The sequence below is a fragment of the Scyliorhinus torazame genome, chromosome 15 (assembly GCF_047496885.1).
Source record: "Scyliorhinus torazame isolate Kashiwa2021f chromosome 15, sScyTor2.1, whole genome shotgun sequence".
Taxonomy (NCBI): Eukaryota; Metazoa; Chordata; class Chondrichthyes; order Carcharhiniformes; family Scyliorhinidae; genus Scyliorhinus; species Scyliorhinus torazame.
In genome coordinates this window covers 132,030,635-132,045,299 of record NC_092721.1, presented here as the reverse complement: position 1 = coordinate 132,045,299, position 14,665 = coordinate 132,030,635, and the positions used below count along the sequence as shown (strand labels likewise).

The following is a 14,665-nucleotide window of genomic DNA, read 5'->3' as shown; positions in this document are numbered from 1 at the left end:
ATGTGCAAATTAGGACATGGGCAGCAGTTTTGGATGGGCTTTTATTGAGGGTCCTGTGCAGGGGAGCATTGGAATAACCGAGTTTGAACGGAATTAAAATCTAACACAGCAGTTGTTGTGTGAATACAGCACCGGACACTAACACTCAGTTGAATTTGCTATTAATTTTGAGATACAAGTCACTCGCGATCTCTATTCTCACAAAGAAATAAGAGAAGGCACAGCATGAAGTTATTCTGCTGCTAAAAGCTAGGGTCAAATGCACAAAAATAAAGGAAACTGTTCCAAAATCACTGATCAGGTTCAATATTTTGGATATTTTCACTTACCGTTCAAAAGATGGGATGTCATTTAAGTGCCAGGGGCTCAAAGTGTACATGGGGCCCACTCAAACGGCATCGTCGTGCCCGACTTGGGATGTGACGAGGCAGTTAAATTTTGCAAGTTACCTGCTTGGGCCTCCTAGTGAGATCTAATGAGATCTTGTGATCTAGATCTGACCCTCACTGGGCAGGATCGAGATTTAGATATTTAACTGCACACTTAAATATGTCTGCGCCAGATTCTCCCAGCACCTGGAATCGAACACCCATGCCTGGGAGACTTCGCCATTGCGCCATTTAGCACTGGCCCACACAAACATGAACCAGCCATAACGATACCTGAGAGGGAGTCTCCCAGGCCATCAGAGACTTCCTGATAGTTGAGCCCAGGGCAGGGTGGTACCCTGGCACCCCCACTGCCACCTGGGCACCTTGGCACTGCCAGCCTGGGAACCATGGCTGTGCCACCCTTGCATTGCCAGGTGCCCAGGTGGCACTGGCTGGCAGGGGCCCTGCCAAGATGCCAGGTGCCAGGTTAGCACTGCCAGGGATCGGGCCTTGGGGTGCCTGCCCTGATGAGGTGGGGTGAAGGGAGGCTCGAGGACTACCTAACAGATAAATTTTGACATTGGGAGGAACGGGGCAGTGGTGGGGGTTCTAGAGATTAGGGAGATTGGGGCAGGGGCGGCATTGAAAAATGGCGCTCGATCTCTTCCTGCACTGACAAGCTGAGCTAAATGGAGGAAAAGTGCGGCCTCTGAGGGGCGTTCTTTGCAGAGGCCAAAAAAAGAGTCCCGATTGATAGTGGGGTTGTTCTCTGTGCTGCAGGCATCGAGAAACACTCTGTTATTCACGCCCAAAATGGGACTCTGTGTTTTCCCGTTTAATCGGGCCCATGGAAAATCTTTTGTTAACCATATAATTTGCATGTTTTGTTTGGTTTATTCAATGTAAATATGGGCTTTATGCAGCTTTTGGTCAAACTGATGTTAAATTGCCCTTTAGCACTGAAACTGCATGGCATTGCAGAGAATCATAAAATCAATTACAATAATTCAAGATTCAATGTCTAACCTGGTGCATTAGACACCAGCACAAACAGTTGCAGGGATCAATGATTATTCTAATGTCAAAACCAATGGAATTGTTGTGACATTACACATAGAACAGGATTTGAACCATCAATGGCTCTTAACACACTTGGGAACACAAGATTTGCTAAATAGCTTCAGTCAAGATATTACAAATGCTAGGAAATAAAAGACACGTTATTGATACCAGATCCTTTATTGGATGGCCTTTCCTCCCTCTGGAATAATTTACATACCAATTTGAGGACAATGTGCTATTATCATTTGTTTTTGGTTAATCAAAGAGCTCCTGGAAAAAGCATTTTCCCCAAGACAGTTTCTGTTGACCACATGGAAATAATTAATGTTAATTTATTGAGCGGAGGAGGAAAGACAAGAAGAATTGCAATTTTGGTCTAGTTGTGAGTGTTGTCACAAAGCAAAATGTGTCGTCTATTTCCATCTCAATAGGCAGATTTACAGCCAGCAGGTGGCACTGTCATCCTACAATTTGCATCAGGATCTCGATTTGGATTAATTGTTGAGCTGACTGTCACATACTCTTCATGAGAACTATGAGCTGGAGGAATATTGTCAGTCATTTTGGGGCTAAGAAACTCACAAAGTCAGAACACCTTGAACAATTTTCTTCAACTGTAGGTAAGCAATTTGTACGCTACTTAAAAAAAAGTGCAGGCAATAATGAGATAAATTCAAAAGAAGAAGACTTGAAGAAGACAAATATACAAAGACTCAACTTTCCTGTTTCCCCTCCTGCACACAAAGATGTCTTAACTCTCTTGGTACGTTAGATGTCCTCTTTCACACTAAATTAGATTTGTGACTGGTGTCCCTGTTCCCACCCATCACTGTGACCTGTAGCCCCTCATTAACTGGCCCTTATTGCACACAAGGCGCTGACTCCACTGGCTTCTGTTAATTTATCGCACCTTGCTAGGGAAAACATCTGGCTATTTGGAAAGGGTGTTACATTTTATTATCTCATTTTATAATCTGAGGTTATGCAAATTGATCAAATTGGTTACTCCAGGAGTGAGCACAGTCTTCGATCGTAATTCATTTCAGTTTAAAGCTGCCAATGACTGGAACGAGGTTCAACTAAAGCTGAGGGTAACTCACTTTATTATCACGGATGCCTTTCGCCAAAGGGTTATGCTTCATTAACTGATACTTGTACTTGTTAACCCCTCAGTTCTCTTTCACTGCTAATTTATTTTATTCATTTTCGTGTTTAAATGAACTATATTGTGTAATTTCTGTTGCTGCGGCATTAACCTCATCAGGTCATTATCAGTTCTCAATTGACTTAACTGACTGAATAAAGGTTAATTAAATAAATATTGCAATTTGCTGATAAGAAGAGTTCCAGTCAACTGTGAATTGAAACTTTCTAAAAATGTAACCAGGCACCAATATATCTGGCACCGTTTTATGATGTAAAGATGCTAATTATTTGTATTCATTAATTATCAATGAATCTTTATGACAACAAAGCCAATTTCAAAATTCAAGTCTTGAGGCCACCTTAAACCTCCCCAATCCTGCCCTATCTGTTATGCCGGGCAGTAGACTTATCACTATTCAAATGACGCTTTAATTGTACCAAGTGTACAGATCAAAACCCGGGTCCAGTAAAACATTGTTGATAATATTTACATAGAAACTCCCAACACATATTACAGTGTAAAAGCTAACACCCTTATAGTCAAAATGTTGTACATCCTTTTTTGACTGAGGTATTAGCTGAATATTTCAAAGATTGACAGGTTCAAGGCCAAATGGAGGTAACATTTCAGGAACTCTGAAGGTCAAACTCACCTCTGTCAGTGTCATATAAGAAGACAAATTTAGTCCACTCATAGTGGTCAAGCAGGCTGAGCAATGCCCCCCTCAATGATGGCCGCAGTTGGAGCACAAACTGACTCTCCCCTTCCGTCGGGAAGCTCGGGGTGATCAAAGATATGTGCAGCGCTCCGCAGAAGGATGTCAGCGTATGCACAGACCTCTTGTCATACATGCCAAAGATGGCAAATACTCCCCTGGAATACTGAGAGCAGACTGGAAAAGAAAAGAATAAATCATGATTGTAATCATATTTACTCACATCAGCATTTTCTAAGTGCTGTTTAGTGGAAAATTTACACACCCTTTAATTAATCTACTGATGAAATAGTAATAATTAGAGTCATTTACATCTCCATGTTCTGAGTACAATATTACTTAGAATTGGTGTACACACGCCTAATGAATATATTAATAAAGATAATAACACACAAGGTTTATTCTTCCATTGAGGCATTTGCTTGAAAAGAAAATTAAGAATAAGGGATATATTGCAATGAAATTCATTCATCGTTTTAAGGTCTGTCACTATACTGAAGACCAACATTCAGGGCTGGATATTTTATTCTCAAACATACGACAAAAATATATCAAATATTTAATTCTGTTTCCTACAGGTTGCTCTTCTCCTCTCCTTGTCTGATGGCTTTGCTGGAGTTCAGTCCTGTGGGTGTCACAGCAACCCAACAGCACTAAACCCAAGTATGGAGCTGGCATAGGAATATACGTATTAGGAGCAGCAGTAGGCTATTCAGCCTCTCGAGCCCACTCCACCATTCAATACGATCATGGCTGAATTCCTCTCAGTCTTAACTCCACTTTGCTGCATCTCAACAGGTTATTTGATCATATGGGATATCGCGGCCAATATTATTCTCATCAGATGTCTGCATGTCTGCATCCTATCAACGATCACTGGATAATAGACAAAAGTCCCTCGCTACACCATGGACTTTGAGCATTGCCACCTTATTTGATATTTGCTGACTCAGCAAACGCCAAGAATCCAAGTTGGAGTCTTCCTCAGCTGTGTGGACCAGTACCACACTGAACATTGCACTAACTATCTAACATATCTATTAATGCCTTTAGATCAAAATTCACTGGCATTCATTTATTTGTTTGCATTTAGACTATATTGTTGACTGATATTGCTTTCCCAGACAGATTTTGTGTAGTTACAACTCTGTTTTTGACAACAGTATCAAGTGTAAAGCTGAGACTGCACACTAGGAGAACAGGATTAACAGCAACATGGCTTATGTTTTGTAAAATGAGGGAAGAAACCTAATGTGGATACCATCAGCTTTAAACAGGTGAGTCATCATCTCTTTTAATGAACCCAAGGTCGCATTTCAGGAGATGCAAAATACATTTGGAAAGAAAGAAGATGGGTGAAAATAGCAGGTGTTATCCATTAGAGTGCATTTTCTGAATCTAGTTTGTGCTTATGCATTTGCAGTCTTTAAAAAAATACTTTCCCATTATTGTTTAGTAAGCGATTAATCTGATGATTTTAATTATTTAGCTATTGAAAAGGTGGAGGTATTTTGGAGATGTACTCTTACTGCTTTCACGGATTGTTCAAATATTCATTTTTGCAGCCACCTTCAACTTCATTAAGGCCACCACTGAAAAGAATATTTGTGTTTGCTTTGTGCTCATTGATGTAAGGGACATTAATTTTGTCATTTATTAGCCATTGTGAGAATCAAGCATTCCCAGATCCGCTTTAACGCAAGCAACTTGCAGGGGTTAGCTCTTTTTAATGTAATTTGGACTTCATGTAACAGGATAGAATTGGGTGGTAGCAAATCGACCGTTTTACCTCAGTCCAATGGGAATAACATTTGGGAGGGCTGATAGTGGGGCGGCCGATATATTGCACTCATTTTATGTCGTTGCCCAAAGTCCTATTTCCTCCAACAAGTCTTTGAACCCAACCTCGCAAACTGAACCTTGTGCAACAGTTTTTATTTCTCATGCTAATCATCCATATGGCCTCGTTTGAGGGGGGACAACCAATTTAATACCAGTGAGAAGCCGTTTTGTACACCCACCGGGAACAAACTCTTCATTTTGGAACCTGATAATCATCACACAGTAGATTTCCATCCCATTAGTTGCATTAGATTTATCCAAATACTGCAACCTCCAGTTCTCCCATCCACAATTAAACATTCTTTTTAATCCGAATGTAATTGTAGTTTTCACAAAAGTGATTTTACATCAGACCCATATAATTGGACCTTAAATTTGTCACGATCCTTCATTGTGTCAGCCAGATTGTTTACCTCGAAGCTTGCAGATTACAATTAAAAAACTAATTGCTAAATTCTCAGCAAGCATGCTGCCACATTTCTTGCCTACAACATCCAATCGCTGCACAGATCTCCATCTCAACATGACAAACATGTAGTTTAGCTCTCTGGTCATCCCTGTGCATTTTAATATCAAGCAACGTAGAGAGGCAAGTTGAAATGGACACTGATCAGCTCAAAGCAAAAATAAACACGAGTCTTCAAACCCGCACCTATTAAAAATTCTGAGCAGGATCATTCACATTGCAAGCCATTTCTCCTGGCATGACACCGGCATCGCTGACGCAGAACAAGGAAAGGTCCTCAGGCCAACTCAAACCCATGCCTCAGTTGTGGATTTTACAGATGGTCCCAGGAAGCTAGATCTTGTTTCAAGGTCTGCCAATAATTTAATTTACCGGTGTTAGACTGGAGGCCTAATTATAACATTTCTTATCATTATTTTATCGAAAAGAGTGCAAAATTCACCATTTTGTACCCTGACACGGGATTCAATTCGACAATTATTTTGCCTATTATAAATGAGCCAATTAGAGACCTCTTGACAAAATTGTGTGCACACTTCACATCAAACAAATGCCAATAAAATATGCAGCCATTCATTCATCACTGAAAACATCCCATAGTTTGATCTGAAAGGACATTCGCCTCTATTCTGTTCCTCTATAATTCCAATTTATTTCTGTTGTTTTTCTAATTAACTAAAATCATAAAATTGCTGTGTTTCAAAAACTTCCAAGTCTCTTGATTTTATTAAACCAAGGCCTCTCCTGATCAGATGGCAACAAAATTACACAGACAAGACATGAAAATGGGTGCGCATCAGCATTCTGAGGCCAACCCATGCCACAGAAGTTGTGATCCTGACATCAATAATTCAACCGGAGCCAAAAACAGGTCAAGCTGAGCCTGTTTAGTGCAGTGGGTCGGGAAGAGGGGGGAGGTGAAGCAATTGAATACCTGATGCTACTTAAAGGCAGACCAGTACCTCTCAACTGTCGCTACAATAAGGATGATCAATGCTTTGTTTGATTGACAGTTTATTAATAGTTGAGGTTATGTATCTTTGGACTGGTTTACAATGCCTGTTTGTTTATTTTGACAATTTTCTGAGCACTAAGTAGGATTAAACCTTTTTCAAAGGGGAGTTTGAACAGATATTTGTTATTTTGACAGTTTTATGAACATTTCAAAGATGTAGCAGTGTTATTATAGGGCTTATGAGTTCTGCCCTTAGTGGACACTGGAAAAAATGCTTCAAAGGCTCTACAGATCTATGGAATTAAATCAATGTAAATATGAAAGTGAAGTATCCAGATGACACGTCAAAATCAGATTCTCAACAATGTTGAATGCAGAAGACTTTATCAAGTAGGAAAGTACTCTAATGCATCTGAACTCTTATCGCAATGTTGTTTAATTTATTGTCACTTTCTTTGTACAGAGCCCTATGATCAATCTTTGCATTAAAAACATATTTAACTTATCATATAACATCTAATTATGAGAGTTGAAGTTGGCAAGACCTTTAAACCTGCCTGACAAAAGGTTCCTGACTCAACAACCGAATCCCCTCAAGGTTCATGACTCCTCTGAGGTGCCCTGAACCGTGGCCGGGTTTCTTCAGTATCCGGCGGGGCGGGCCGTACCGGCGCCAAGGAGTGGCATGAACCACACCAGCGTCAGACTGCATGGAAGGTGCGGAGTCCTCCGCACCTTCGGGGGCTAGGTCGGAGCAGGAGTGGTTGGCGCCGTGCCAATCGGCACCGAAGGGCCTCTGCTGGCCGGCGCGAGTTGGCGCATGCGCAGGAGCGGCAGCGTGTTCCCAGAACCACTGGCGTGTTTCCTGCGTATGCACAGGGGGGTTTTTCTCCGCGCCGACCATGGCAGAGCTTTACACAGGCCGGCGCGGAGGGAAAGAGTGCCCCCCCAGCAGATCGGTGGGCCCCGATCGCGGGCCAGGCCACCGTGCCGCCCCCCCCCCCACCCCCGTGCCCCCTCCGAAGACTTTGCAGGCCGCACTCCAAGCCAGGTCCCGCCGGTACAGACCTGGTCTAATCCATGCCGGCGGGACTGGCCGAAAACGGGCGACCGCTTGGTCCATCAGGGACCGGAGAATCGCCGGGGGGGGGGCACTGCCAACGGCCCCCGACTGGCACGATCCCCGCCCCCGCCAAAAAAAACGGTGCTGGAGAATTCGGCAGCCGACGTCAGAGCGGCGGGGCGGGATTCAAGCCAACCTCCCCCCCCCCCCCCGGCAATTCTCTGACCCGGTGGAGTCGGAGAATCCCACCCCATGTCTCCAAACAAAATAGAACCAGCCCCGTGGAGAGAGTTGGCTGAGGGGGTGGTTCAAAAATACCCACCCCACAATGGAGCAGGGAGAGGTGGGAATGCTGTCTTGCTAGCTGCACCCTTATCGCAGGACCATAGGAATCTTACATGACCGGAATGGAGAGGGAGGGGGAACATCCTTGAATCTAGATCTCCCGCCATTTTTTACAATCCATCCCATTTTCATTCTGACACAGGCGGAGGCATGTAAATCTGGGTCACCCAACCTAACACTCGTACAAAGTTGTTCCCACAACTTTCAAAATCAATAATAAAATGGAGAAAAGAGCTTAAAGGTAGTGAAACCGTATGAAAGGGTTGAACCCCACACAGGTAGTGTCTCCCTCTAACCAAAAAAAAGACTGTGTGGTGAGTTGGTGAGGTAAGCTTTTCTTTCCTTTTCCTCTCTCCACCCTTCCACCACCTCTAACCTGCGGGGAGTGTGAAAATCAGGTAAGCTTTTTTTTCTCTCTGTAATTGTCAAGTGGATAAATGGAAGGGATGGCTGAGAGGGTAGTGCACTGTTCCTCCTGCAGGATGTTCGAGGTGAGGGACACCCTCAGTGGCCCTGCTGAGTTCGCCTGCAGGAAGTGCACCCATCTCCAGCTCCTCAAAGACCGAGTTAGGGAACTGGAGCTGGAGCTGGATGAACTGAGGATCATTCGGGAGTCGGTTATAGATAGAAGCTACAGGGATGGAGTTACTCCTAAGAATGAAGGTACCTGGGTGACGTTTAAGAGGGGGAAGAAGCAGTCAGTGCAGGGATCCCCTGTGGTTGTTCCCCTCAATAACTGGTATACCGTTTTGGATACTGTTGGGGGGGGGGCCTATCAGAGGTAAGCCACGGTGACCAGGTCTCTGGCACTGAGTCTGGCCCTGTGGCTCAGAAGGGAAGGGGGGAGAGCAGAAAGCATTAGTTATTGTAGACTCTATAATTATGAAATGAATGAAATGAAAATCGCTTATTGTCACAAGTAGGCTTCAAATGAAGTTACTGTGAAAAGCCCCTAGTCGCCACATTCCGGCGCCTGTTCGGGGAGGCTGGTACGGGAATTGAACCGTGCTGCTGGCCTGCCTTGGTCTGCTTTCAAAGCCAGCGATTTAGCCCTGTGCTAAACAGCCCCTCGAATAGTTTGGATGGGGCTGTTTTTATCCAGTGTGTGCAGGAGGGTTTCCTCACACAATATGTGGATAGACCAACAAGAGGCGTGGCCACATTGGATTTGGTACTGGGTAATGAACCAGGCCAAGTGTTAGATTTGGTTGTGGGAGAGCACTTTGGAGATAGTGACCACAATTTGGTGACTTTCACTAGAGCAATGGAGAGGGATAGGAGAACATACTGCAGGGCAAGGTTTATAACTGGGGGAAGGGTAATTACGATGCGATTAGGCAAGAATTGGGGAGCATAAGATGGAAACAGGAACTGTCAGGATTAGGCACAATTGAGATGTGGAACTTGTTCAAGGAGCAAATACTGTGTGTCCTTGATATGTATGTCCCTGTCAGGCAGGGAAGAAATGGTCGAGTGAGGGAACCATGGTTTACAAAAGAGGTTGAATGTCTTGTCAAGAGGAAGAAGGGGGCTTATGTAAGGATGAGAAAACAAGGTTCAGTTAGGGCACTTGAGGGATACAAGATAGCTGGGAAGGAGCTCAAGAAAGGGCTTAGGAGAGTTAGGAGGGGGCATGAGAAGTCCTTGACGGGTAGGATCAAGGAAAACGCCAAGGCTTTTTACACTTATGTGAGGAATAAAAGAATGACCAAGGTGAAGTTAGGGCCGGTCAAGGACAGTAGTGGGAACGTGTGCATGGAGTCTGAAGATATAGGAGAGGCCCTAAATGAATACTTTTCTTCAGTGTTCACAAAGGAGAGGGGCCATGCTGTTGAGGAGGATAGAGCGATAGGCTGGTAGGCTGGAGGAAGTAGATATTCGGAAGGAAGATGTGTTAGAAATTTAGAGAAGCCTGAGGATAGATAAGTCCCCTGGCCTGATGGGATATATCCTAGGATTCTGTGGGAGGCGAGGGATGAGATTGCAGAGCCTTTGGCTTTGATCTTTATGTCCTCACTGTCTAGAGGAATAGTGCCAGAAGACTGGAGAGAGGCGAATGTTGTCCCTTTGTTCAAGAAAGGGAATAGGTATAACTCTGGGAATTATAGGCCAGTTAGTCTCACTTCGTTTATAGGTAAATTATTGGAAAGGGTCCTGAGGGATAGGATTTATGATCATTTGGAAAGATACAGCTTAATCCAGGATAGTCAGCACGGATTTGTGAGGGGTAAGTCTTGCCTCACAAGTTTGATTGTATCCTTTGAGGAGGTAACTAAGTACACAGATGAAGGTAGAGCAGTTGATGTCATATACATGTATTTTAGTAAGGCGTTTGATAAGGTGCCCCATGGTCAGCTCATGCAGAAAGTAAGGAGGCATGGCATAGAGGGAAATTTGGCTGATTGGATCAGTAACTGGCTATCACATAGAAGACAGAGGTGGTGGTAGATGGTAAATTTTCATCCTGGAGCCCAGTCACCAGCGGTGTACCACAGGGATCAGTGCTGGGTCCTCTGCTATTTGTGATTTTTATCAGTGACTTGGATGATGGAGTTGACGGTTGGGTTAGTAAATTTGCTGATGACACCAAGATTGGTGGAGTAGTGGATAATGTGGAGGACTGTTGTAGGCTGCAAAGAGACATTGATAGGATGCAGAGCTGGGCTGAAAAGTGGCAGATGGAGTTTAACCCTGATAAGTGTGAGGTGATTCATTTTGATAGGACAAATTTGAATGCGGATTATAGGGTTAACGGCAGGGTTCTGAAGAATGTGGAGGAGCAGAGAGATCTCAGAGTTCATGTCCATAGATCTCTGAAAGTTGCCACCCAAATGGGTAGAGCCGTGAAGAAAGCCTATATAGTGTGTTAGCATTTATTAACAGGGGGATTGGGTTTAAGAGCCGTGAGGTTATGCTGCAACTGTACAAGACCTTGGTTAGATCACATTTGGAGTATTGTGTGCAGTTCTGGTCAACTCATTATAGGAAGGATGTGGAAGCATTGGAAAGGGTGCAAAGGAGATTTACCAGGATGCTGCCTGGATTGGAGGGTAGGTCTTATGAGGAAAGGTTGCGGGAGCTAAGGCTTTTCTCATTGGAGCGAAGGAGAATGAGAGGTGACTTAATTGAGGTGTATAAGGTGAGGAGAGGGGTAGATAAAGTGGACGTTCAGCGACTTTTTCCTCGGGTGGATGTAGCTGTTACAAGGGGCCATAACTATAAGGTTCATGGTGGAAGATAGAGGAGGGATGTCAGAGGTAGGTTCTTTACTCAGAGAGTGGTTGGGGTGTGGAACACACTCCCAGCTATGGTAGTGGAGTGGGACACTTTAGGAACTTTCAAGCGGTTATTGGATAGGCATATGGGGCGAAATTCTCCCCCAACGGCGGGATGTCCGCCGACTGGCGCCAAAGACGGCGCCAGTCAGACGGGCATCGCGCCGGCCCAAAGGTGCGGAATGCTCCGCATCTTTGGCGGCCTAGCCCCAACATTGAGGGGCTAGGCCGACGCCGGAGGGATTTCCGCCCCGCCAGCTGGCGGAAATGGCGTTTGTTGCCCCGCCAGCTGGCGCGGAAATGCGGCGCGTGCGCGGGAGCGTCAGCGGCCGCTGTCAGTTTCCCGCGCATGCGCAGTGGGGAGAGTCTCTTCCGCCTCCGCCATGGTGGAGGCCGTAGCGGAGGTGGAAGGGAAAGCGTGCCCCCATGGCACAGGCCCGCCCGCGGATCGGTGGGCCCCGATCGCGGGCCAGGCCACCGTGGGGGCACCCCCCGGGGTCAGATCGCCCCGCGCCCCCCCCAGGACCCCGCCCACGCCGCCTGGTTCCGCCGGTAAATACCAGGTTTGATTTACGTCGGCGGGACAGGCAATTCCTGGGCAGGACTTCGGCCCATTCGGGCCGGAGAATCCAGCGGGGGGTCCCGCCAACCGGCGCGGCCCGATTCCCGCACCCGCCCAATCTCCGGTACCGGAGACTTCGGCGGGGGCGGGGGCGGGATTCACGGCGGCCAACGGCCATTCTCCGACCCGGCGGGGGGTCGGAGAATGACGCCCATGGAGTGCACTAGAATGATTGGGAGTAGGTTGATTTGATCTTAGTTTCAGACTAGTTCGGCACAACATCGTGGGCCAAAGGGTCTGTACTGTGCTGTACAGTTCTATGTTCTATAACCCTTGATATAATGCTCTTGCTGACCAATCCCAACAGTTCATGCCATGATCTCCTGGGCATGTTTCCATGTAAGGATTTATGTGCCGAGGGAGACCATTTTTACAAAGGGTCCTATAGCCGGCACAGGGCCCTTATTTTAATACTACAATGAGGTTCCTAAATAATTTGAGTGTGTGGCAGATTCAATTTGGCAGGTGCCAGGCCTTTGGCAAGGAATGGGCACACATGCATCACTTGGCATATTAAACTTTTAGTCACCTGTTACACTCCTGAAAGAAACATGTTCAATATGATCCATTGCCTAGGTCCTCAATTGCTTCTTCATTTCATTGGTGATTACCACATTTCAAGGACAAATAACTGGAGGTACTTTTTGTCTGAAACGATCCCACCTTGAGAGGCTTCATCCTCTCCCATCAGCCTGTCATTCATCTGTTTGAAAAGTTAAACTACCTATGCTTCAGTCAGCCCTGAAATGTTTTATTCATTTACTTCTCAGCAAATGATAGATTGTAAAACCTTTTTTTTGCTGTGTCTAATGAGACCTTCACGTTCATTATTCATATCTGACCTTTAGTGAAAAGAAAACTGGAAGTGGAATCAGCGTCATGTTTCATGAATATTTTCCCAAACAACATCAGTAGAAAACTGTTACTTTCTTATATTTAAAATATTTACATGATACTGCAGGACTAAAAGTGAAAATAAATCTGGCCTCCTGAGTAATCTATTCTTCTACGAATAAAGCAGCTGCATTATAGGTGAATGTAGTAACAAATTAAAATGCTATCTATTGATTTGGCCAAGCACAATGGTGACCAACTAAGCATTACACAAAAATATTGAAGGGTTATCAATGAATATTTGCTGTAGGCCCTCTGGGTCCCAGAGACCTTTATCCTCAGCAGTGGTATAGTGTCGGCGGAGTACACCAAAATGTCTTTCTGACACCTTTGATTTCAAGCAGACTTGTAAACTCACTGCGGCCCACCAAACCTGGAAATTCAAGTGACTGATATTTGCAAAATGCTGTAAAACTGTTCAGATCCAATCACAAGTGGGCGCCTCCATGCATTTTCTGATGATAGGCTCACTAATAATCAGGGAGAAATCAGAGAGAAACCAGCCTCTGATTGGACAAGAAGCGAAGAGTGGGAAGGTAAATATTGTAGTTACGTTTCATGGCCTCAAGCTCAAGGCAGATGGAGTGGCGGTGTGGGATCCAGGTGAGGTAGTGTGGAGTACAGGTGAGGCAGCCGGAGTGGCAGTGTGCGGTACAGGTGAGGCAGCCGGAGCGGTAGTGTGGAGTACAGGTGAGGCAGCCAGACGGCAGTGTGGGGTTGGATTGGATTTGTTTATTGTCACGTGTACCGAGGTACAGTGAAAAGTATTTTTTTGCGAGCAGCTCAACAGATCATTAAATACATGAAAAGGAAATAAAAGAAAATACATTATAGGGCAACACAACATATACAATGCAATTACATAAGCACTGGCATCGGATCAAGCATACAGGGTGTAGTGTTAATGAGGTCAGTCCATAAGAGGGTCATTTAGGAGTCTGGTGACAGTGGGGAAGAAGCTGTTTTTCAGTCTGTTCGTGCGTGTTCTCAGACTTCTGTATCTCCTGCCCGATGGAAGAAGTTGGAAGAGTGAGTAAGCCGGGTGGGAGGGATCTTTGATTATACTGCCCGCTTTCCCCAGGCAGCGGGAGGTGTAGATGGAGTCAATGGATGGGAGGCAGGTTCGTGTGATGGACTGGGCGGTGTTCACGACTCTCTGAAGTTTCTTGCGGTCCTGGGCCGTGCACTTGCCATTACAGGCTGTGATGCAGCCCGAGAGGATGCATTCTATGGTGCATCCGTATAAGACAGCCGGAGCAGCAGTGTGGGGTACAGGTGAGGCAGCCAGACGGCAGTGTGGGGTCCAGGTGAGGCAGCCGGACGGCATTGTGGGGTACAGGTGAGGCAGCCAGACGGCAGTGTGAGGTACAGGTGAGGCAGCCGGACGGCAGTGTGGGGTCCAGGTGAGGCAGCCGGACGGCAGTGTGGGGTACAGGTGAGGCAGCCAGACGGCAGTGTGGGGTACAGGTGAGGCAGCCGGACGGCATTGTGGGGTACAGTTGAGAAAGCCAGAGTGGCAGTGTGGGGTACAGGTGAGGCAGCCAGGCGGGAGTGTGGGGTACAGGTGAGGCAGCCAGACAGCAGTGTGGGGTACAGGTGAGGCAGCCAGACGGCAGTGTGGGGTACAGGTGAGGCAGCCAGACGGCAGTGTGGGGTAGAGGTGAGGCAGCCAGATGGCAGTGTGAGGTACAGGTGAGGCAGCCAGCCGACAGTGTGGGGTATAGGTGAGAATGCCAGATGGCAGTGTGGGGTACAGGTGAGGCAGCCAGACTGCAGTGTGGGGTACAGGTAAGGCAGCCAGGCGGCAGTGTGAGGTACAGGTAAGGCAGCCAGCCTGCAGTGTGAGGTACAGGTGAGGCAGCCAGGCGGCAGTGTGGGCTACAGGTGAGGCAGCCAGGGTGGCAGTGT

General features: G+C 46.1%; 1 protein-coding gene across 8 annotated transcripts in view; it reads right to left on the bottom strand.

Annotated features, from left to right (window-relative positions):
• Nucleotides 1-14,665, bottom strand: part of LOC140391818 (glutamate receptor 4) — a 438,531-nt gene that overhangs the window by 385,285 nt on the left and 38,581 nt on the right. For all 8 annotated transcript variants that reach the window (XM_072476746.1, XM_072476748.1, XM_072476750.1 and 5 more), the window contains one exon: nucleotides 3,233-3,472. In XM_072476746.1, coding sequence (XP_072332847.1) covers nucleotides 3,233-3,472 — 240 coding nt within the window. The remainder of the gene's footprint in view (nucleotides 1-3,232; nucleotides 3,473-14,665) is intronic.